Below are 25,546 nucleotides of genomic sequence, written 5' to 3' on the forward strand. Positions count from 1 at the left end.
ATAAATAAAACAAATGTCCAAAAAGAACACTGAGAAAAACACATTATTCTTAGAAAAAAACCTAATGAATAAAACCTTAACAAGGTTGACTAGGACATAAACAGGGAAGACAGAAATAACCAATAATAAAATGAAAAAGGAGGCATTCATGTAAAACTGAGAGATGCTAAAAAAGCCAATAAAATAATATTAAGGAAAAAAGTTATACAAATGTATTTGAAAATGTAGATTAAGTAGAAAAATTTCTGGAGAAAAACACTAAAACTTACAAAGTGGATTAGAAAATCGAAATGTTTCTGTATTAATTTAAAAAATAATCTTTAAATTCCTACCCTCAAAGAATACCCCAGTAATGTATGCCTCCCCTAGTGAAGTTTTCAAAGAGTTAAGGAATAAATAATACCAACTCTTAAGCCAATTTTTAGAGAATTTATAAAGATAAATCACTTCTATAAAGAGGTCAAAAATACTAAAAGGAAGTGGGTTTGCAAGACAACTTTTTTCATGAACATAGATTAAAAATTATAAGCCAAAATTATACAAATACATCTAACAATACATACATAGAAAATACATGCCACCTAAATAGAGTTCATTGGGGCCGGCGCTGTGGTGCAGCAGGTTAAAGCCCTTGCCTGAGGCGCCAGCAACCCATATGGGCGCCAGTTCTAGTCCCAGCGGCTCCTCTTCCAGTCCAGCTCTCTACTATGGCCTGGGATAGCAGTAGATGATGGCCCAAGTCCGTGGGCCCCTGCACCCACGTGGGAGACCCGGAAGAAGCTCCTGGCTCCTGGCTTTGGATTGGCACCGCTCCGTCTGTTGTGGCCATCTGGGGAGTGAACCAGCAGATGGAAGACCTCTCTCTCTGTCTCTACCTCTCTCTGTATAACTCTTTCAAATAAATAATATAAATCTTTTTTAAAAAAGATTTTATTTATTTCACAGATATAGTTACAGACAGCAAGAGAGAGAGACAGAAAGAAAGGTCTTCCTTCCGTTGGTTCACCCCCCAAATGGCTGCTATGGCCTGCGCTGTGCCGATCCGAAGCCAGGAGCCAGGTGCTTTTTCCTGGTCTCCCACATGGGTGCAGGCGCCCAAGCACTTGGGCCATCCTCCGCTGCCCTCCTGGGCCACAGCAGAGAGATGGACTGGAAGAGGAGCAGCCGGGACTAGAACCCGGTGCCCATATGGGATGCCAGTGCCGCAGGTGGAGGATTAACCAAGTGAGCCACGGCGCTGGGCCCCAATAATATAAATCTTTAAAAACAATTCAACAACCTCATAATAAAAACTCTTAGTAAATCAAAGTGTAATTTATTAGTACAAATTTAGGTACTAGTAAACTAATCCTTAATCAGGTCAAGAATATCCAACAAAAATCTACAGTGTGGGACACTAGTATCCTATATTGGAGTACCGGTTCGAGTCCCAGTTGTTCCACTTCCAGTCAAGCTTCCTGCTAATTCATCTAGAAAGGCAGTCAAAGAAGGCCCATGTACTTAGGTGCCTGCCGCACATGGCTTTGGCCTGGCCCAGACCTGGCTTTTGCCACTACTTGGGGAGTGAACCAGTGGATGGAAGATTCTCATTCTCTCTCTCTCACTCTCTCTCACTCTCAGTCTCATTCTCACTCTTGCTCTCACTCTCGCTCTGTCTTTAAATAACTCTTAAAACAATACCTACAGCAATGAGGCAAGGATGTCTCTTTTTTAAAAAATATTTATTTGAAAGTCCAAGTTATACAGAGAGAGAAGGAGAGGCAGAGAGAGAGAGAGGTCTTCCATCTGCTGGTTCACTCCCCAACTGGTTGCAACAGTCAGAGCTGGGCCTATTCAAAGCCAGGAGCTTCTTCTAGGTCTCTCATGTGGGTACAGGGGTCCAAGGACTTGGGCCCAGGCCACAGCAGAGAGCTGGATCGGAAGTGGAGCAGCCGGGACTCGAACTGGTCCCATATGGTGCCCATATGGGATGCCAATGCTGCAGGGAATGTCTTTACCCAGTAACGCCACAGTGCCTGCCCCAGGATGTCTCCTTATGAGCAACATTGAATGAGAGATTCTAACCAGCTGGAATGTGAGACAGTGGGATGAGGAAGGAAGGTGAAGATAAAAATAAAATAATCTATTTATTTATCTTTAAATAATTATTTATTTGAAAGGCAATGTTACAAAGAGAGAAGGACAGAGAGAGAGAGAGAGAGAGAGAGAGAGAGAGAGCTTCCATCTGCTGGTTCACTCTCTAAACAGCTGCAACTGCTAGGGCTGTGCTGATCCAAAGCCAGGAGCCAGGAGCTTCATCTGGGTCTCCCATGTAGGTGCAGGGGCCCAAGCACTTGGGCCATTTTTGACTGCTTTTCCAGGCCCATTAGCAGGGAACAGGATCAGAAGCAGAGTAGCCAGAACTCGAACCGGTGTGCACATGAGATGCCGGCTTTCAGGCAGCTGCTTAAACTGCTGTGCCATAGCACTGACCCCAGTAAAACAATTTAAAAGGAAAAAAATTGTCATTATTCACAGATGACTGATTATTTATATTGAAAATCCAAAAGAATTCACTTTAAGAATTAATACAGTATTTTGAATCATGGCCAATGTTTAAAAAAATCATGGTACAATTTACAAATAATAGCAACAAAAAGTTAGAAAATGACATTTAAAATCCAATACCGGGGTGACATTTGGCCTCGCAGTTAAGATGTTGTTTAAAGTGCTCATGTGCCATGGCGTAGGGTCTGGGTTCAATCATGGCTGTCCTTGGGAATCCTGCTTCCTGCTAATGTGGACCCTGGAAGGCAGCAGTCATGGCTAAAGTGATTGTTGAGCCCCTGACTCTTGGCCTGGGCCCCAGCAGGGAGCCTTTATGGGCCTTTGGGAAATGAATCAACAGATGGGAATTCTCTCCATCTCTTGGCACCTAATAAATAAATAACATTAGAAAAACCCAATATCATTTACAATAGAATAAAAAACAGGAAAGATGTCAGAGAAAAACTAATAAAAATGATCTAAGAATTTTACACAGAAAATTATTTATAGGAATGTAAAAAGCCTAAATGAGGAATATATTATGTTTATGATTTAGAAATCTAACATTTTGGCTTAGTAGGCTAAGTCTCCGCCTGCTGGCATCAGAATCCCATGTGGGAGCCAGTTGGTGTCCCAGCTGCCCCTCTTCTGATCCAGCTCTCTGCTAGTGGCCTGGGAAAGCAGTGGAAGATAGCCTGAGTGCTTGGGCCCCTGCACCTACGTGGGAGACCCGGCAGAAGCTCCTGGCTCCTGGCTTCAGATGGGCCCAGCTCAGGCTGTTGGGCCACCTGGGGAGTGATGTCTCTCCCTCTCAAATAAATAAATAAATTAAATATTTAAAAGAAAAAAGAAATCTAACATTGTAACAATTTTCTCAGAACTAGTCTATGGATTCAATATAATCCCAACCAAAACTCTTAAGACTGTGTGTGTGTGTGTGTATAGGAATTGACAGGTTGATTCTAAAATTTATATGGAAATTCAAAAGACTCAGGAATATCAGAAACTACCTTGAGACAAATGAACAAAACAGGAAGATTTGCTCCATTAGACATAGATCTATTTTAAATTATAAAAGTTAAGATGAATATGGTATTTATGCAAATAAATGACTAATAGAGAAAAGTTAAAGGTTAGTGATTCCTTAAACAGAGCTACAAATGTACAACCAATATTTGGTTTATGGTATTTTCAAAAATTATGATAGATCAATAAGGGATATATAAAGAGAGAGAGATATGGAAACTATACACATGCAAATTTCTGGTGATTGTAGAAATAAATGTAAAATATAAAGCTTCTAGAACACCTATGTGGGTATCTACATCACTTTGGATACGGAGAATATTTCTTCTGATGAAGTAGACATTAAAATCAGAAGCTTCTCCTCGTGAAAAGACATCATTCAGAAGTGAATAACCCATGGAATAACCCATGGAGTGGGAGGAGGTACAACAAACAAAACGTTCGCATCTGGAATATATGAAGAACTTCAATAAATGAAGGAGAACAAGTCCACTCGGTAGCATACCATGGAAGCGATCTTCGCTGATGCTGTGCATCTTGGGTGCTATGGTTTGAAGGTTTGTTCCCCAAACTCAGGGGTGTGATCCTCAGTCTTTGGTTACTGGTATTAGGAGAGTGGAAACGCAATCCAGCTTGGAGGTGAGGGCTTTGGGAGGTGATTGGACTGCACTGGGTCACGAGACAGGAGCCCCCGTGGTTAGATCCTGGCACCTGTACCAGACCACACAGAGGAAGGCAGACACACGCTTCCTGTCTTCTGCCATTGATGCCTTCTGCCCTTCAAGACTCTGCTGGTGAGGACACCATCACCAGAGCCAAACCCACGGGGCCCACCTGGTCTTGGACTATGAAGTCTTCAAACCTGGGAGCTACATAAGCCTTCCGTCTTAAGTTAGTTGGACTTTTGTCATAGTAACCAATAAAATGACCTCACTATTACAGTGGGTTGGTCGTGAGAGTGGGATCATTACTATAACCGCAGGTGTCGTTGGAAATGGTGAAGGGGAAGAGGTTGAAAAAGTCTGGGGACATAGCCTAGAGAAAGCCTAGAATGGTGTGTGGCGGGGAGAGTGATCCTGGGCGTGCTCGGAAGCCCGGTGCACTGCCGCTGTCGGCAATGTGCACAGTGGAGGCCAGGGAGAAGAGGTTTCAGGCACGCAGGATTCTTTTTGGGAACCGGATTAAAGGGTCCCCTTGTGTCACCACAGCAAGGAGCCTGGCCTTATTGTGTCCACACCCTGAGACTTCATGGGAGGCCTAAGCTGAAAGATGGTGGCCGAGTTTATTTGGGGGAAGAAATCGCCAAACAGCAGCGTTCGCTCTGCAGCAATGGGTATGATCGGCCGCTTTTGGTCAGTTTTACAGGGGGAACCAGGAGCAAAATGAAGCAGAACCAAAAGATTTGGAGAATTCACAACCTGTCCAGAAAAAGGGAAAGCACGTTTGGGGTTAGGAGACTGTGGAGGAGAAACCACTTAGTAAGGAGATTAGTGCAATTAAAGGGAGCAGGTGCTGGCAACAAAACAATGGAAAAGGCCTGGAGGGCATCTCAGAAATCTTGGAGATTGCTCCTTCCATCCCAGGCCCAGAGCTCAGGAAGAGCGGAATTGTGTCAAGGAACCCTAGGGTGCTTTCCAAGGGTTTGCCCAAGGCTGCTTTGGAATTCCTGCCCTTGCATTCAGTGGGCAAAGCACTCTAAGGCTGTACCTAGGACCTGGACAGGCCCGGGTGCATCTTGTGCTGGTAGAAGACCTCCGTGCCACCCACATGTTGGTGGTTTTGCACCATCTCACCGTGTGAGAGTTAAGGAGTCACGGTGGCTTCTGCCAAGATTTCAAAGGAAAGCCCGAGAGGCCAGGCAGAGTGGTGCCGCAGGGCTAGAGGCCTTGCCAAAGGAACCCTTGATGAGCTGATAACTGGAAGAGCTGTGAGAGTAGAACTGCCGAGGAGATCCCAGGAAGATGGAGCAACGAGCAGTCTGCCACAGCAGCCTTGGCAAGCTCCAGGCTTGTGCATTCAGCCCTGGAGACAGCCAGGGGGGCTGCAGTGGGCAAAGCCTCAGGCGTGGGGCAGTCCCAGCCCTGGCAGCTCTTTGCCCACCACAGTATCCCTGAACGATGGACAGGCCTTTGGAGTTAATGTTTGCTCCGCTGGGTTTAGGTCTTGTTTGGGCGTGTTTTTCCTGACCCGCTCCCCCTCGGAATGAGAATTTTCCTCTGTGCCTGTTCGACTTTTGTATCTTGGAAATACATAACTTGTTTTTATTTTAGAGGGATGCACAGCTGAGAGTTTGCCTTGAGTCTCAAATGGGCTCTGGGCCCTTAAATCATGGACGATTAAGTTAAGACTTTGGAACTATTGAGGATGGAATTATTGCATGTTGTGTGTGATAAAGACACGAGTTTCAGGGGGCCAGAGGCAGAATGTTATGGTTTGAATATCTTTATTCGAACTCAGGCATGTAGTCCCCAGTGTTTTATGTTAATGGTACTAAGGGAGTAGAAACTTAATCCTATTATAGTGTCTGGAAGTGGGTCCTTTGGGAGGTGATTGGGTTGGATTGGGTCATAGGGTGGAGCCCCGTATTTAAATCTTTGTGGCCACATAGACATAAACCGACACATGTGCTCCCTGTCCCACAGCACCACAGTGGGACTCTGCCAGTACGACGCCATCACCAGAGGCCAGGTGAGCCTTGGCCGGTGAACCCTCTGTGAGCTGAATCACCCTTTTCTCTTTATATAAACTAGTTGCCTGAGGTATTTCATTATAATTACAAAAATTAACAAATACATTGTTCATCTAAGTGATCCATAAACATGCATCAAGACGTCCAGCCTCATTAGCCATTAGAAAACCTGCAAAATCAGACTCGCATGAGGTAACTCTTCACATCCACTATGATATTTGATTTCATGTGTCAACTTGACTGGCCAAGAGCTGCCTAGATTAAACATTATTCCCGGGTGTGTCCGTGAAAGTGTTTCCAGATAAGATCAGCATTTGAATCGGTGGACACAGTTAAGTAGATTGCCTTCCCCAGCGTGGATATGCATCATCCAGTCTGTTGAGAGCCTGCATAGAACAGAAGGCAGAGGCATGAGGATGCTGGTCCTTCCTGCCAGATTGCTTCGGCTGGGACATCAATCTTCTCTGGTTTTCAGTGTTCTCGGTTCTCAGGCCTTCAGACCCCTGCTGGACTCTCCATCAGCCGATCCCCAGGTTCCCAGGCCTTTGAACTCAGACTGAATTACATTCTCCGGCTTTCCTGGAGCCCCAGCTTGCAGATGGCAGATAGTGAGCCAAGTGGCCATATCTCTATTGCCAAATGCTTAAATTGCTTCTCAATTTTATATTAGAAGTGACACTGTAATAAAGATACTGGTATATACAACTTCATTTTCCTAGTCTATGCTCCTAGAAGTGGTTTTCCAGGCAAAGCGTGTGCATAATAAAAGTTGCCTGGGTTTTTCCTAACAGCCTCAGTGTCAATGAATGAGAATGGCCCGGGCATACACTCCCAAGGGTCTATCTCATATTAGTGTTTTTCAAACACAGATCTAGTTCCATAAAAAAGACAGTACAATCAGTGTATGGATTGCTAATCAGAATTTTTTTTAAAAAAACACATGTAGAACAGACTAGAATAGAACAAGAAGTACAGTGCATTGCTCATGGTTTGGAGAAATTTCTTTCTACCATGAGTATGTGTATTTTTAAACAGTGTGATGAAGCACCGTGAGACTTTTGCAAGGTTACAGACAAAAGGTTTAAAAAATGATCCCATGGACCTCGCAGACACGACTTCCAGAATTCATTTCTAATTTCTGTTTCCCAATTTGATGAGAAGCTCCGGAACAGAAATAAATGACAGTAGTGATGGAGACATTCCTGATTTACACCTGACCAAATTGAAAGTGCACCCTTTAGAAGTTTTGAAATGTAGGATTTTGCTGTTGTTAGTAACTAGCCTGGCTGTGAAGTTTGTGTTCTCTTTAACAGGAATTTACATAGAATTTTTCTTTTCAGTTTGTAACTGGTTGGATTTATTTTTAGCTAACTGTTATGATTAAACTTCTGATTTTATTTTATTTATTTATTTGTTGACAGGCAGAGTTAGACAGTGAGAGAGAGACAGAGACAGAGAGAAAGGTCTTCCTTTCTGTTGGTTCACCCTTCAATGGCTGCCATGGGTGGTGTGTTGTGGCTGGCGCGCTGCGCCGATCTGAAAGCCAGGAGCCAGGTGCTTCCTGCTGGTCTCCCATGTGGGTGCAGGGCCCAAGGACCTGGGCCATCCTCCACTGCACTCCCAGGCAACAGCAGAGAGCTGGACTGGAAGAGGAGCAACCGGGACAGAATCTGGTGCCCCGTCCGGGGCTAGAACCGGGGTGCCGGCGCCTCAGGCGGAGGATTAGCCTAGTGAGCCACGGCACCAGCCTAATTTTATTTGTGCTCAGATAATATGCATTATGGCCTACAAAATCTCTGCTTCTTGAAAATTAAGATTTTCTTTATGGACCAGAATATGATCAATTTTTTCACCAGTGATGTCTCAAAAAAATATACATTCTGGGGCCGGCACTGTGGACTAATGGGTAAGGCTGTTTTCCACAGTGTTGGCATCTCACATGGGCGCCGGTTCAAGTCCCGGCTCTCCATTTCTGATCCAGCTCTCTGCTATGGCCTGAGAAAGCAGTAGAAGATGGCCCAAGTTCTTGGGTCCCTGCATCTGCATAGGAGACCCGGAAGAATCTCCTGACTTCAGATTGGCGTAGCTCTGGCCGTTGCGGCCAATTGGGGAGTGAAACAGCAGATGGAAGACCTCTCTTTCTCTCTGCCTCTCTTTCTTTCTCTGTGTAACTCTGACTTTCAAATAAATAAATAAATAAATATTTTTTAAAATTACACATTCTCTGCTAGTAAGATAAAAACTTCACTGTCGATTGAATCCAGCCTACTTCTGCTAACACTCAGATCTTATCTCTATTTATTTTTTATCTTGAAATATCTTTAAGTCATCCATGTAGATTGTAACCTTGCTCTTCATATTTCCAAAATTTATTTGTGTGTACATATATTTGTGATATATAAATGCACATTCCTAGCTATTTATGTGAATTCCTGACTGTTTCAGGCCTTTGATACCATATCTACTTTAATAATGTTGACATGTATGATATTTTAATTTATCTTTGCTTGACTTTTTAATCCCTTTTTTTCTACGTAACTCTCCACATAATTTTTTTCTTCATTGTGAATTTTGTAAATAAATTACAGTTGGATTTCATATATTGCTTCACCTTGACATTCTTTTAGAATTCATGTTTACTTTGAAGCTTATATATTTGATTTTTCACTTTTTTAGTAGTTTCAGCCTCATATTTAGATCTTTGATCGATTTTGAGCTGATTTTTGTATAGGATAGGAGATAGGGGACAAGATTCAGTCTTCTGCATATGGATGTACATTTTTTCCAGCACCATTTAGTAAAGAAACTGTCTTTATTTTAGCATATGTTTTTTAGTGTCTTTGTCAAAGATTAGTTGGCTATAGAAGCATGAATTCATTTCTGGGATTCTTGTTCTGTTCCATTGGTCCGTGTGTTTGTTTTTAATATTACGACACTTCTGAACTATGTCCTGAAATCTGGTATTGTGATGCCTCCAGCTTAACTCTCTCTGTGTGCAAGGTTGCTTTTCTCTAATGGGGAATTTTGTGTTTCTATACAAATTTTAGGGTTTTTTTCCCCTAGTTCTGTGAAGAATGTCGTTACTATGTTGATGGAAAAAACATTGAATCTGTACATCACTTTCAGTAGCATGGACATTTTAATAATATTAGTTCTTGCAATCCATGGACTTGAGAGGTTGTTCTGCCCTATGGTGTCTTCTATTTCTTTGATTAGTGTTTTCTGGTTTTCATTTTAGGAGTTTTTTAAATATTTGATAAAATTTATTCCAAGGTATTTTTTGTAGTTATTGTGAATGAGATCAATCTTATAATTTCTTTTTTAGCAAGTTAATTGTTTAATACATTTGCTGATTTTTGTAGTAGATTTTTTTTCCTGCAACTCTACTGAATTCATTCATTAGTTCTAATAGTCTGTTGGTACAGTGTTTAAGTTTCTTTGTGTGTAGAATCACGTCATCTTCAAACACAGGCAAATTGACTTCCTCCTTTCCTAGATGTAGGCCTCTTATCTCTTTCCTATTTAACTGCTGTGAATAAAACTTCTGGTGCTTTTTTGAATAGCAGCCATCAGAGTGGACATTTTGTCTGGTTCTGACTTAGGGGAAATGCTTTTAGCTTTTGTCCTTTCAGTATGACATTGGTTGTAAGTTTGTCATACATAGCCTCTGTTGTTTTGAGATATTTTCTGTCTGTATCTAATTTTCCCAAGGTTTTTTTTTTTTTTTTTGTCATGAATGGTTATTGAATTTTGTCAAAGCTGTTCAGCATTTGTTGAGATGATCATATGACTCTTATCTTTATTCTGTTGATGTGGTGTGTTATATTTATTGATTTCATGTGATGAACCTTACATCTCTGGGATAAATCTTATGAGATCATCATGAATGACCCTCTTGATGTGTTGTTGGATTTAATTTGCTAGTATTTTGTTGAGAGTTTTTTGCATCTGTATTCATCAGGAACCTTGGTGTTTTGTTGTTGTTGTGTCCTTATCTGGTTTTGGAATCAAGGTAATGCTGGCCTTGTAGAATGAGTTTGGGTCAATATTTTGAGAAGAATTGATGTCAGTTCTTCCTTAAAATTCTGGTAAAATTCAGCAATGAGCCATCTGTTCCTGCACTTCTCATTGTTGAGGGACTTATTTTAATTACTGGTTTAATCTCATTGTTTGTTATTGGTCTGTTTAAGGATTTTTTATGTCTTTACAATTCAATTTGGTAAGTTACATGTATCCAGATATTTATCATTTATTCTAGGCTTTCCAATTTGTTTGTATATAGTTGTTCATAATAGTTCCGAATGAGCATTTGTATTTTTGTAGTATCAGTTGTAATATCTCCTTTATAATCTCTAATTTTATTTGCGTCTTTTCTGTTTTTCCTTAGTCTATCTAAAGGTTTGTTGATTTTTTTTTTTATCTTTTAAAAACATCAAGTCTCAATTTCATCTATCTTTTTAATTTTGTTTTAATTTGAGAGACAGAGACAGACTCAAAGACAGAGAGAGTTCCAATCCCCTGGTTTACTACTCAGTTGCCAGCAACAAAGCTGGGCTAGGACCAGAGCCAGGAGTCAGCAACTCAGTTCCAGTCTCCCACCTCAGGGGCAGAAATGGGGTTAGTGCCTCACAGGGTCTGCATTAGTGGGAAGCTGGAGTCGGGAGCTGCCTCTGGGAACTGAAACTAGCTGCTCTGCTGTGGGATGCAGGTGTCCTACCCAGAAAGCAGAACACCCATTCCCTGTATTGTTTTGTTAGGCTTGGTTCCATTTATTTCTGCTCTCATCTTTGTTACTTCTTTCTTTCTATTAACTTCAGATTCGGTTGTTGTTTTTCTAGGACCTTGAGATGCACTGTTTGGTTGTCTATGTCGTATCTTTTTATTTTTATATTATTATTTGAGAAGCAGATAGAGAGAAAGGTAGAGCTCCCCCAAACAGAGCTGTTGTACTCCTCAAATACCTGCAAAGGCCATGTCTGTGTCAGGGCCAAAACTGGTAGCCAGGAACTCAGCTCAAGTCCCCCATGTAGGCGGCAGGAACTCAAGTATGTGAGCCATCGCTGCTGCCTCCTGTGGTCTGCATTATCAGGAAACCGGAGTCAGGAGCTTGAGCTGGGTATTGGACCAGGCACTCTGATGTGAGAACTGTGTGTGTCAACCACTGGGCTTAATGTCTACTAGTTGTTTTTTTTTTTTTTTTAATTTAAGAGGGAGGGATGGGGGAGGGAAGGAGGGAGGGAGGGAGGGAGGGAGGGAGGGAGACAGAGGCATACATGAAACCCAGGCATTCTAATGAGGGAGACAGGTCTCTTACTGGTATCTTAACCACTCAACCAAATGCCTGCCTCAGAGCTGTTAAACTTTTGAAGGCTAAGAGGTGTCTTACTTGCTTTTGGGTTTCTGGCACTGATAAAAGGGTGGCTACAGAATAAACAGCTTTGAGAGAACAATAAAAATTCACAAATAACCTTTGACACACATAACACAACTATCTAATCAAGATTCCACTGGAATTTCTGCAACAATGAATGTTTTCCCAGAAGCCATGATTTATTCCCGGGCCACCTAGCCTATATATGCTGCTCAATAAACATGTCTTGGAAAAAGGGAGCTTCCTGCCTTCTATTCTTTCTCTGGTGTCCCAAACAACCCTGGCTCTTCCTGAACCCCAAATATCAGGCAGAGAGTGAGAGGAGTCGCCTCCGGAGCACTCAGATGTTGCTATGACCTGCCTGTTAAGGAATTCTTCCTGGAGCTGCTCCACAGCCTTCAACTCAGCTGTGTCCAGCTGGCACATGCCCCCAGGAGTGGGGTGAGTGTGCTTCCTGACGGACAGACTCCCTCCCACACTCCCTACTTGTCCCATTGTTACTCACTTCCACTTGGAAATCATTTTCCCTGGGCTACGAGAAAGAGCAACATCTGGTCTCCTGACACCCCTTGTCTGGGTGTAAGTCTATTTTATTGTACTTACCAGTCTCCACACACACATTATTATTTAAGAGTTCGCTGAACTTTTTCTCACGCTTTCTCTTTGCTTGAGATGTTCCCCCCACACCCACTTCCATCCCTCATCATGGCTAAGTCTATACAAGTCTATTCCAAAAAAATCAAAAAGAAAGAAAGAAGGAAGGGGAGAGAGAGAGAAGCCTGTGTGTATCAGTATTGCTGCAAAAATGCTTGTATCAAACTTGGTTTTATAGCTTTGTCAAACCAATGGTTAAGAATGTTATACTTCTATAGTTGTAATGACATGTGATTATTTTAAAATATACTGTATATGGGTGAAATGGTCATCTTTCTATCTGATTATTGTTTATAGCTCTTGCCTATTTTTCTGCTGAATTAGGGTCTTTTTACTTTTTGCTTGTTCATCTCTTTGTTTAGTGGAACATTAAGCCCTTGACTGTAATGTCAATTAAAAATGTTATCTCAAAAAACTAAAAAAGATGGAAAGAAAGGGAGGAAGGAAGGAAAGAAGAAAGAAGGAGGGTGGGGAAGAGTGGAAGGGAGGAAAGAAATATCACTATATTCCTAGAATTATGTCTAAGAACTACATTAACTCTGTTCTCTTTGTATTAATATTACATAACATGAAAAAAAATCAGAAAAAAAAAACTGAAACCAACATAGGGTTCCAAAGAAGATTTTTTGGAGTTAATAATAGCTGGAAAAATGCCCCCATATAAGTTTTCACAGCACTGAGAAAATATATGCCTTATTTTATTTTTAAAAAAGATTTATTTATTTATTTATTTGAAAGGTAGAATTACAGAGGGAGAGAGGAGGGGAGAGAGAGAGGTCTTCCATCCACTGGTTCACTCCCCAAATTGCCACAATAGCCAGAGCTGGGTCAGTCTGAAGCCAGGAGCCAGGAGCTTCTTCTGGGTCTCCCATGTGGGTTCAGGGGTCCAAGCACTTGAGCCATTTTCTACTGTCTTCCCAGGCCATAGCAGAGAGCTGGGTTGGAGGTGGAGCAGCTGGGACTCAAACCAGCCCTCGTATGGTATCACTAGAAGACTTAATAGCTATGAAAACTCTACTGGCAAAAAATTAATTTTAGTTTTGTTTCAAATCAGGAAAGACAGCTCTAGCCAATTTTGCCAGTCCTACTTCTGCTCCTCTTGAGCAAAATAACAGTAAGGTGCACCACCTATTTGTTCATGAAAATGTGCAAAAATTTAATTTTGACTAATAGTGCCTGCTTCCTGAAATAGGCTCATAACCCTACTTCAATTATGGAGGGGAGTAACTGTTTGCCATCTTTTTCCTTTGTAGGCTGTGAGGTTGAGATTCTGGGTGTCAGACCTACTTACTGCCTAGAATATAAGAATGTCCCAACAGATATCAACTTTGCCAATGCAGTCAGTGATGCTCTTGACTCATTCAAGTAAGTGTCCCAAATTCTTTGCCATACCATTGTTCTTCCTTGTTTCCAGGGCCAATAACAGATCCTCGAGGGGATGGAGAGAGCTTGGTGTCGTGGAAGCGACATCTCAGAGACTTGCTGAGCCTCTTGCATGGTGATTGCTAACTGCTAACTGGGGACAACTGTAGAAGTGATTTTGGTCAGAGGCATTCTTTGAAAATGTTGAATTGAGTGCACGAAAGTCCTCAGGATTCTGGGACCTACTTTTATAGGGTGTTGGATGATGGAGAAGCAATATAAATGTCAGCTTTTCCCTAATCATAATTTAGTGAACAACTGTAACTCAAGATATTAAGTATTTGGCAAAAAAGGAAGATCTGAAGTCAAATAAATTTGGAGAAACTGCCTGTTCTACCACTTTCTCAGAAATGTGCAAGGCACGTCAGCATATCGGACACAGAACCTTCTTTATTTTCCTATATGGGGCAGTGACACGGTTGGAAAAGTATGGAAACTAGTCATGGTGTCCTGAAAAGCACCCACTAATCTGTCTGGGAAACTGGTCAACAAGGTACGCCAAGACACTCTCAAGTCAACCTCAGAAGGTACTGGAAGCGGATAGCAGTGTGGAAGACCCGTGGGAGTCCACATTAGAAACCAGTAACTATAAGGCTAAGGATGCTAGTTGGGGCAATGGGGGGTTAGGGAGGGTCTCAAGTTTCCAGGAATGGACTTGAAGTCACCTTGGCTGTTGAATGGGTTTCTGGGGTGGGTCCACACAGAAAACTCACAGTAATCAGAGTGTGGAGATAAAGGCAGGATCTTCATTGTCACAAGAGAAGAAACCTGGTTTCAACATACCCCAAGAGCCAGGATGATATTCAGATCCCTAGAACTAACCACATGTATCATCCAGCAACCAGGTTTGCCTGATACAGAGTTCGCCAGTTATATTTCCCGTTATTTGGCACTCCCTCTTCTGCTCCAGCCACTGGGGTTATCTGCAGTCTCCCCCAGAGCTACCAAAGAAGAAAATGACACCCTGCCACTGCTGATTCTTTTTTTGTTTTAAAAAATATTTATTTTATTTATTTGAAAGAGTTACAGAGAGAGGTAAAGACAGAGAGAGGTCTTCCATCTGCTGGTTCAGTCCCCAATTGGCCACAACAGCCAGAGCTGTGCCAATCGGAAGCCAGAAGCCAGGAGCTTCCTCCGGGTCTCCCACATAGGTGCAGGGTCCCAAGCACTTGGGCCATCTTCCACTGCTTTCCCAGGCCACAGCAGAGAGCTGGATTGGAAGAGGAGCAGCCGGGACTAGAACCGGCACCCATATGGGATGCTGCTGCCTCAGGCCAAGACTTTAACCTGCTGCATCACAGCACCAGCCCAGCCACTACTGATTCTTAGGATGATTCCCCAAAATCTATCAAGAGGGTCCTTTGGGGCATACAACACTCATGCTCTGATTGATAGATTGGATGAAAAAGAAGGTTCTAAAATACTTAAAAATGGAAAAGTAATAAATTTTAAAGTTTAGATTTTTTTTTCCCCCATGGGAAGAGAGAAGAGGTAGAGTCTTTACATAGATATTTTTCACATGCTCTGTAAATCATGTGTGTTATGTGATCCTGGCTCCTTACCGACACCGCGTTCATTTTCTTTTCCATGAGAGCTGGCAAACCACACTCATGCTGAGCTGGGGTATTGTGTTGCACTCTCGTTTGTGCAAGCAAAGCAGAATCACGCCGCATGCACAGCAGCTGAGCAGAGTGGGAACTTTGGAAGAGTTCTGCATCTAACCCATGCTATTTCTGTCATACCCAAAATACTAGCTATGCCTACAGCCTTTTGCCATGCCAAATATGAAATTTTGGGTTATTAAAAATAACCCAATCTCCAGATAACACAAGAGTCTGTTTAGCAGTGTAATCTTCTCCCACTTCATCTTGCCTTAACAGCTGGTTAGACGGGCACTGTATGGCACCCACTGACTCACAGGCAGTGCAGGTCAAGAAGCTGGCCCATCTAAGCTGAATTCCTTGCCTTGAGGGATACCAGGATATGGAATGCTGGAGCAATAAGTATTGGGTTCTAGTTCCTCCTAAGAAGTTTTCCTTTTTTTTTTTTTTTAAGCAATGTGGAAAAGCTATGAAAAATTAAGGAATCATATCTTTACCTTGGAGTATATTTAGAAATGGGGAAGGTTTTGTTGTTGTTGTTGGAATATGTACGTTTTTCATTAGCAAAGGCATTGGGCTCCCTACAGAGAAAGCTGTGAAGACCTAGAGGCCCATGTGGTGTTTCCCAGCATACCAGTTCAACACTGCCCATAGTGTCGTCCACACAGATGTCCTTGAGCACCACGGGATGACTTTCAGATAGCCAGCTGTATGAATGATGATCCTGGAGTTGGGCTGTACAGACATGAGCGGGACTGAACCAGGCCAGTGCAATTGTCTTAGAGGGTTCTTTGTTCTCCCAAAGTTAGCAGTCCATCAGGAAGAGCCCCTTTGAATAGTAGGTGGGAAAACAAACCTGTCAAAACTATAACTAGTCAGTACTTGAAATGAGGGAGACAGAAGAAAAATAACAGGCCAGGAGATACTGCCTGTGGGAAGCAGTAGACAATTTAGGCTCTCCACCCCCACCCCCAATAAAATGGGAACATCTCTTCTACCCAACCTGCGCATAATTTGAACATGTCTCATGACCCCCTTACAAAATGGAATAAAGGACTGAACGTTGTGAAGCCACATTTTAATTTTTTTAAAGATTTTATTTATTTATTTGAGAAGTAGAATTACAGACAGTGAGAGGGAAAGACAGAGAGAAAGGTCTTCCTTCCGCTTGTTCACTCCCTAAATGGCTGCAACAGCCAGAGCTGCACCGATTCAAAGCCAGGAATCAGGTACTTCTTCCAGGTCTCCCATGCAAGTGCAGGGGCCCAAGAATTTGGGCCATCTTCTACTGCTTTCCCAGGCCACAGCAGAGAGCTGGATTGTAAGAGGAGCAGCCAGGACTAGAACTGGCGCCCATATGAGATGCCGGCACTGCAGGCAGAGGATTAACCTACTGCGCAACAGCACTGGCCCCAAATTTTTCTTTTTAAAAAAATCCAACCTCTATCCTATTCAGAAGTGAGATTAATGATGGAGACATACAGTCTAGAACAGTCTAGAACAATCAAGACCACTTTGTGTTTAGAAGCTTGTTCCCACAGTCATGGGGCTCAAAGGAATCAATAAGTCTCTTGGTGTGTGTAGGTAGGCAAAGATGTATCACTGTATATCTTTCCTTTAGAGAGCCCAAGAAGGAGGAGTGAGTCGTTTAGCCACAGATCTCCTCTTGGTTTCGATTCAGCTCAATCTCAAACTCCCAGCTACCATCTGAGGAGCAGTTTTCATATGTAAGTGCACAAAGACACACATGTCCCCAAGTCACAGAATGTCTTTGTCCACTTTATTACTGTCTGAGAAGCAGAGAGAAAGGGACAGAGGATAGACAGCCTTTGGCAGAAAGCAGGAGAGGGTGTTAAGACCTTGAACATGGATTCCTACCCGAGGACATTTCGGCAGAGTGCAGTCAGCAAGCTGCACACGCCTGTTGGCAAAGTTGTGTGTCATCCACATTTGATCTAGGCACTGTCTTTCCATGTACATAAAGCTTCACTTTTCTAAAGATTGATTGATTGATTTGAAAGAGAGAGAGTTCTTCTATCTGTTGGTTCACTCCCTAAATGGCTGCAATGGCTGGGGCTCGGCCAGACTGAAGCCAAGAGTCAGGAACTCCATTCAGGTCTTCCACATGGGTGGCAGCCTCTAGGGCTCTCAAAAGTACTTGGGCTGCCTTCCGCTGCCGTCTCAGGAGCTGGATCAGAAGTTGGGCAGCCAGGACGCAAACCAATGCTCCCATGTGGGATGCTGGCATCGCAAGCAGTGGTTTAACCTGCTGCACCACAATGCTGGCCTGCATAAAGTTTTATTGATTCAAAGTGTACCCTGGTGAGATGTGACCTTTGAACTTGGGCAACATTTTAACAGAGGAAAGGAGAAGGGGAAAAGAACTGACCCTTTAACACCATCTCCTGGCACCATGTCAGAGGGCTGTAGTTCCATTAACCCATCTGGTTTTCCCGCCACCATATGGTGTAGACGTTGCCCCAGTTCACAAGAGGCCACCGACTCTCTGGGGGCTAAATGCCTTGCCTACATCACACAGCAGGTAGGTGGTGAAGCTCTTCCCACAGGCTCGGGGCCCGGTCTCCTGCGGCCTCTGCCAGGTGCAGCGACAGAAAACCACCACGGTCTTCCCTTCCCCGTGGTTTCATGTTCTAAGCTTTCATATAGTCACAGTTAGTTGCAAGCTGAAGTTATTAAATGGAAAATTTGGTATTTGACAGAGAGAGACTACATTCATATAACTTTTACTGCAGCATTTATGACAGTTGTCCTATTTCATTACGAGTTAATGTCATTGATCTCCTACTGTGCTTAATTTATAAATTAAACTTTATCATAGGTGTATACAAGGGGTCTTTAAAAAGTTTATTGGAGATGTGTATTTTGAAAAAAACTATGCTTGGATTTCCAAACTTCTTCAGCAAAATAAACCTATCTTTTCCTTGCATTTTTGCACCAACTTTTTGAAATACCTCATAGGTACAGATAGGAAAAAGCATATATAAAACAGGACTAGGTTCTATGTGCAGCTTCAGGCACCCACTGCACGTTCTGGAACATATTCCCTGCAGACAAGAGGCCAGCTGTGCTCCCGAGTCAACCCCTCAGCCCTCTACATCCACACTTCTAAGATGCCTGGAAGCAGAGCCACATGGGAAGAGGAGCATCTCTTGGTCACGGTGCTCTGCACCACCACCCTGGGCCTGGGCCTGGGTGATGGCCTCTGCAGCCTGCTCAGCACTTCATGCATTCCGCAGTCACTGTGGTGCTGTCTGTGCCCCACCACCGCCCCTGGAGGCTCATAGGTACCACCCCTGCACCTTGCCTGTCAAACCAGAAAGTAATTTTCTGATCCACATTGCTTAACCCAGCCCTAGAATTGCTGATGCAGGATATTCATGGTTCAGTCGGCAGAAAAAAAGATCCTGGTGCTAAGAGTGCAATTAGCTTCAAGGAGTGCCTGGGCCAAGTGGCAGAGGGTACAGGGCAGTAGTCCCAGTCAGCCCAGGCTGCCTGGCGGGGGCCAGGTACCTACTTCCCGGCTGATCTGTTGGCAGGCTGACCGTGCACCTAAACAAGGACTTGGTCAGGAAGCAGCGGGGCTACAGGAATGATGGAAAGAGCCGATGTCCTCGGCCGCATTCCAGGCTGTTGACATCGGCTCCCAAGGAGTTCCTTCAGGATCCCAGAATCAGTGGCTGCTGGTGTTAATGAAGGAGCGTATGGAGAAAGAGAGTTCTTTCCACAGGAAGCCGGCACAAACATCGTGGCCTTGGCCGCTCCTCCCTGCGGACTGAAAGAAAGGAGGGGCGAGAGTGCAGGCTCGGGTTCCGCAGAGACCAAGTGCTCCCAGCTCAGCACACCACTCAGGAAAAGCAATCTAGGGCCATCTGGAAGGAAGAGAGAGATGGGAGGCATCTCTCCCCTTCTCGCCTTTGCCCTGTGTCAAGCACTATACAAACACCAGTTCACTGCATACCCAACATAACCGTTCGAGTAGATTTTCCAGATGGGGAAGTTAAACCTTGGAGATGATTTTGCCATTCATCTGAGACCTCCAAGAGAGTGAGAAGAAAAGTCCAATTTGAACCCAGATTCGTCTATTTCCTGTGCCCTTTTAAAAGGTCATTTGCAAAATGAAAACTTTGTCACGGACTCACTACATCTTTATATGAAAACTCTGCCCAAGTTCATCGTAATGTATTACTCAGAGAACCACGAGGGCGACCAAGCTGGGTGAAAGGAGAGTATGGGACACACACACACACACACACACAGAAAGAATGATGGGGAATGAAGGGCTCGAAGTATCAGCAGATGCTTAATACTGTAAAGAATAATTAAACTATAATTTGGAGGACTGCTTTCTTGGATGAAATAGATTTTCATCCTACCAGTTCCCTAATACTTAACAGTTAAAATGACAAAGACTGAACACTAGTCAGTAGTTAAATCTGGTGCCGCTTAAGCAAATTGTTGGGCAGTGTTCTAATATGGTGTTGAAAAGGTAGTCATTGGGGGGGGGCCTTATTTCTAAGTTTTTGATCAATTTTCTAAAGAGAAATAACCAATCATCCCTTTAAATTGCCTTCACTTCTCTCTCTCTCTCTGGAAGTCTCTATTTCCAACACATTTCAGTGAGGAAAATGATGAGACATTATGAAATTTTTTTCATTTCAAAGCAATCTGGACAAGATCATAAGATGATGGGAGACTTGGGTGTCCCTGAAACTCCAGGGCTGGGGGCACCTTGTGGCTCACAGGGAACTGGGCTGATGGCCACATGTCCTTCTGGCATGATTCCTGGGCTTCGGAGCTGTGAAGGGCCAAGAGCAGATCTGCAGGCAATTCCACCCATCTCTCCTCACCCAACCAATCCATGACGAACGAGCTGACCCGTGATGGATACCAGAGCCATGTGGAAAACAGCTGGCCACCAAAAATGTGTCAGCTCAACTCCAGCCCGGCAAGAGCTCTGGTCCCTTGGGGACTTCAGTCCCCCATGAATCAATGACCTTCCACCCAGAGTCCTGCCACGAAAGGCACGTGTGTAATCCTTGAATTGCGAGCGGCCGTATCCAGCATTCCCGGCATCTGGCATTGAAAGTTTCCTGACACAAAGCCATCAGGTAAGCTGTGATGCTTACGGGCTTGCTGATCACGTAGGAAAGCAGCCCAGTGACTGCTGCCGCAGGTGAGGTGTCTGAAATGAAGAGACCCAGGAGCATCGCACTGAACTGGAATGCTGCACGGAACCTCCGTGGCCAAGACTCCTAACCCAAGGAAATCTGCATTGTATTAAATAGGGTTTTCCCAGTATTGGCTGCGGACACCGAAGCAGATGATGCACTGTGTAGATCTGCACATCTGGAAAGCTACAGATGCAGGCACATAAAGCATAGCAGATCCGAGGCTTAGCTGAAGGGCAGATTTTACAGCGGGTCCACTCTGTTCAAACACAGTGCTGGAGGAAGCACCATGGGCCCCATCCGTGTCATGAACGTGGGCCTCAAAAACGTTCAGGCGTACGTATGGAAACGCCATTACCTGGTGCGAACATTTGGCCCCCACCTACACAGCTGTGGGCCCCTGGAATGACTTAATGTTCTCTGCTGTAGTCTACAGATGCAGAGGGAGTTTGGATTAGTCATTCGCACATTAGCAAATATGAATAATGATAACATCAGGACCCCTAAATAACAGCCTGACATCGTGGAAGAGGGTGGTAACGGCGCTTGCTACTGACTGGCCTTTTTCTTTTGCTCTAAAAAGAGAACAGAACATTTGACTGACGATTGCACTTCTCTTGAAACCAAAGTGCCCTCAAAAATGCATGCAATAACTGCACCAGTGCTGGTAGGCTGAGCTCACCTGCAGGATCCGCCAGTGCTTCCCTCTGAGGACAGTCACCGCACGCTCTGGACGTGGGGACCCATTCCGCCCCCAGACACGGAGCCCCCACGCATTGAGAGGGACAGTGATTCGGTTCGCTGTGCTACTTTTGGTGGGGGTCTTGGGCGAGAATAAGAACCACTGGCAAAAGATCAGCTAGGCTGAGCAGAATGTTCTCCCGTTGGCGTGGGCTGCTGAGTTCCCTTGTAGGATTCACTAGCTGTGTTCATAGGTGTAGAGTCAGCTGGTTCTGGGTGTGAATCCTGGCTTGACTAGTGCTTGGCACATAGAATTCATCACTGATGGAGCATTTGCTATTATTTCTTTAGCAGTCAATTATAGAGCTCCTATTGTATGCTAAATGCTACCTTACAGCTGAGATACAAATACAACAGAGCATGAGCCATCCCCTCTAAGGGGACATCTCACTGTTTAGAGAGAGAAGCAGACAAATGGTTGAGCTATGGCAGCTCAGTGTGAAGGTTCACAGGCTATCGCCGGCTTCGCCACCATCGGTGTCATGGCGCAGCGCGTTAAGCTGCTGCTGGCGACACCACACCACATCCCATACCGGAGCTCTGATTTTGATTCCCAGCCATTCTGCTGATGACCTAGCCCCCCTGCTAACATGCCTGGGAAAGCAATGGAAGATGGCCCAAGCGCTTGGGCCCCTGATGCCCACCTGGTTCACCAATCTGTTGGAAATTCCAAGCAGAGAAGTTTAATTTATCTTCCATTTTTTTCCCCAGCTTTTGCCAGTTGCCACCACCACCATCATCGTTATTGTCCTCCTCCTCATTGTTCTGATCTATTTACGGGAAGGTTGCGGCAAAGCCAGAGCTGGGAAGGGGCATCCCTGCCCTCCCCCACTCTACAAACCCCTGCTGCCACCTGGGTCACCAGATCCCAGCCTTTCCTGGCCCGGCTTGGAGAGCTAAATAGCTCGGATTTTTGCCATCCATACCATGGTCAACAGGGGTGTTGGGTCAGAGTCAAGGTCTTCCTGGGCACAGCGAGGTGTGTTCACTGCTGGAGTTCACTGGATGTCGACTGTGGAGCTGGCCCCAGAGAGCACGGGTCCTAAACCTCCCACCTCCCATAGGGTGGCTGTGGTGATTCAGGGCTTAACCTTGCCCCTCAGCCAGACCCTGGAGCACGGCAGTAATTTTCTTTTTAAAGATTTATTTATTTATTTTAAGTCAGAGTTACACAGAGAGAGGAGAGGCAGAGATAGAGAGAGAGGTCTTCCATCTGCTGGTTCACTCCCTAGTTGGCTGCAGCAGCCGAAGCTGCACTGATCCGAAGCCAGTAGCCAGGAGCTTCTTCCAGGTCTCCCACGCGGGTGCAGGGGCCCAAGGACTTGGGCCATCTTCTACTGCTTTCCCAGGCCATAGCAGAGAGCTGGATCAGAAGAGGAGCAGCCGGGACTCAAACTGGCGCCCATATGGGATGCCGGCACTGCAGGCGGCTTTACCCGCTACACTACAGTGGAGCATGGCAGTAATTGAATGGGAGTTACTCAAATGGCTGCTTCTAGTTCCCCTGACCCTCCAGTGACAACAGGTGGTGAGGACGGAGCTATGAGGATGATCACCTCCCTGCTCTGTGAGGGCACGATGGGCAATGCCAGTTGACCAAGAGAGGGCTTAGGATGGGCAGCTGGTGCTAGCCCTCGCCCTCACCTGGCCTCTTCTCCCCTTGCTCCCTCCAGGAGCGGGCGGGCCGACCTGGCGGCCATCTACCACGAGCGCATTGATGTGGAAGGCCACCACTATGGCCCTTCCTCCGCTCAGAGGAAAGACGCACTCAAGGCTGTGGACACCGTCCTGAAGTACATGACCCAGTGGATGCAGGTGAGCCAGAGCCCCCAGTCGGACCCCTCCTGCCACTGCCTGCACCTCAGCCGCCTTACTAGGCCAGCACAAGGCTTTGCTGAGTCTTCTTTGCTCCGCACGAAGCCTCTGGAAGCACGGAGAGATGCCTTGTTCTGCAGCCAGGCCAGTGGGATTGACATGACCTAGATGCGCGTTATTACCTGGCTTGGCTGGGGACATGGCCCAGTTTTGTAGAGTCCTGATAAGCCTGCTGACCAGTTTCATGTGGATGTGACAGGCAGACCTAGTTCTGGCTGAAGGACTGAAAGCATGTTTATTTGGGGGGAGGGATTGTTTTTTGATTTCTGCTTTGGTGGTCCCCTGGTCTTTGTTTTCTTACACCTGCGCTATGGGCAGGCCTGAAGCCTCCTCTTGCCGCACACGCTTGTCGAAAGGGCCAAAGGAGGTGAAAACAGAGTGGACCTTGAACATCTTACCTCTCAGCACACACTGGAATGGGGCCCCTCCCCCAAATGCTCGGCTGGTGATGTTAAGCCATGTCCCCTGAGGGTCGAAGGGTGGATGAGCACATTCCGAGTGGAGACCACATCTGTCCATCTACCTCCGGCCCGGGGTTTTAAGGGCACCTACTTGGGGCTTCCCTAGGCGCCCAGGCCGCTGTCCTCTGTCGCTGCTGTAACGACTGCCTCTGTCACCCGCAGGAGCGGGACCTGCAGGATGACCTGAACGTCATCATCTTCTCGGACCACGGCATGACAGACATCTTCTGGATGGACAAAGTGATCGAGCTGAATCAGTACATCAGCCTGGGTGACCTGCAGCAAGTGAAGGACCGCGGCCCCGTCGTGAGCCTGTGGCCCGCCCCTGGGAAGCACTCTGAGGCAAGACACAGCAAAGTGTCCCCTGCACCGCCACGCTGTGCGCTGTTGCCTCCCCACTGTCTGCACCCCGGAGCGCAGGGCACGCTGGAGGCACACGACCCTGCTTGGCCCTCACACGCCGCCTCAGTGGCTTCTGTTGAGTGGTTCATGGCCCCTGACTCTGTCTGTTCTCCTCTGAAATGGGCACAATGCTATCTAACTCATTGACGTTTATGAAAATTAAATGGTATAAATGGTGTGTCAGCCCGTCCTCAGGAGGGCTATTTGCTTAGACTTCTTAGGCAAATGAGGGGAATATCAGATGCAGACAGGCCTCCGGAGGGAGCTGCCAGTCTGATCCCTTTTCTTCCCAGGGCTGGCGATCAGGAGGGGCTGAGTGATGGGAGCCGAGGCCGCGTGTGTACGGCGGGCAGGCGGGCTCCTTATCTCAGGAGCCGCACGGCTTAGCTTCAAATCCTGGCCTTGCCAACCACCAGTAACAGAACAAGCGCCCTGCCCTGGCGCCGTGGAGCACAGGGAAGCCCACAGGGGCAGGCGGAGCTCCCTGCAGACTCTAGGTGACAGCGCAACAGAGGAGCCTGTTCCCAAGAGGGTGTGGCCACGTTCCCACAGTGGGGGTGAGGGCCGCAGAGCGCGCCCCACACTCACTGCCCTCCAGGAGCTCAGCACCCTCTTCTTAGACAAGTAATTACAGTTGGCAGTCTACCGTAAGCCAGCCTGAGAAAACGGGGAGGAGCAACCGGCACCCTGGCTTGCACCCTTCCCCTCCCCGCCTCACCTCACCCCCTCCCCAGACCAATTTTGTGGCCTCTGCTCACTCCCAGATAAAACTGATCTGAACCAGGAAGCAACTGTCTTCCCAGGAGAGGCCAGGCTGCCACCAGAGGTGCCAGAAAGAGGCCCCGGGCCGCTGCGTCACGTACCCTCAGGGCAGCATTGATGGCCGCACCTGCCATAGCAGAGACCTCCCCAGATCGGTCTACTCTGAGGAGGGCAGTTGCCTACCGCCCCTCTAGACCCATCCCCCAGCCTCCCTCATCAGGAAGTGGAGGTTCTGAATTTGCTGACCCGTGCCTCCCCACCCCTACCCCCACCCCCACCCCGCCATGGACTCCCTGGACGATATCAGAAAGAATATTTTACATCTCGGCTACGTCTCGAAAATTAGTTCTGTTTTCCTTGGCAAGGAAGGTGGTCCTTGTCTCCAAGTTGGCAGGTGGGAGTGTGCCGTCTCCACCGTGCTTGGTCATCAGCAGCTTAGGAGCTGGGGACAGCTTCCTCCGACGGGGCGCTTCCAGTCTAACACTGCCAGCAGCCGGAAGTGCCTGGTGGCTTCTTCAGGGGGGAGGGGGCAGTGTCTGGATGACAGTTTGTCAAGCGATGGATGGAGCCCTTGTATGTGACCGGATTTTTCAGTTCTCCAAAAATCTTTCTGCAAATGCGCCCTGCTTTCCTTAAGAGCCCTGGGTTTTCTTAAGGAGGAAGTCATAACTCACCGAGCCATCAGAAACCTTCAAGTAAATGGCCTAGAGACAAATTATCTTTCAGAGTAGAGTTGATAAGCTCAATAGTATATGGTTATATGCAGGAATTTGGATAAAAGCCAGCAAGTCGACAGTTGATTTTAATTTTCTCCACAATATATAAGA

At 45.7% G+C, this 25,546-nt stretch overlaps 1 protein-coding gene across 7 annotated transcripts in view; it reads left to right on the plus strand.

Moving 5' to 3' along the window:
• ENPP6 (ectonucleotide pyrophosphatase/phosphodiesterase 6) overlaps positions 1 to 25,546 on the plus strand; it is a 222,758-nt gene that overhangs the window by 171,527 nt on the left and 25,685 nt on the right. For all 7 annotated transcript variants that reach the window (XM_062213344.1, XM_062213347.1, XM_062213345.1 and 4 more), the window contains 3 exons: positions 13,520 to 13,631; positions 22,893 to 23,034; positions 23,718 to 23,897. In XM_062213344.1, the coding sequence (XP_062069328.1) occupies positions 13,520 to 13,631; positions 22,893 to 23,034; positions 23,718 to 23,897 (434 nt within the window). The remainder of the gene's footprint in view (positions 1 to 13,519; positions 13,632 to 22,892; positions 23,035 to 23,717; positions 23,898 to 25,546) is intronic.

Source organism: Lepus europaeus, chromosome 16, assembly GCF_033115175.1.
Source record: "Lepus europaeus isolate LE1 chromosome 16, mLepTim1.pri, whole genome shotgun sequence".
Classification (NCBI taxonomy): Eukaryota; Metazoa; Chordata; class Mammalia; order Lagomorpha; family Leporidae; genus Lepus; species Lepus europaeus.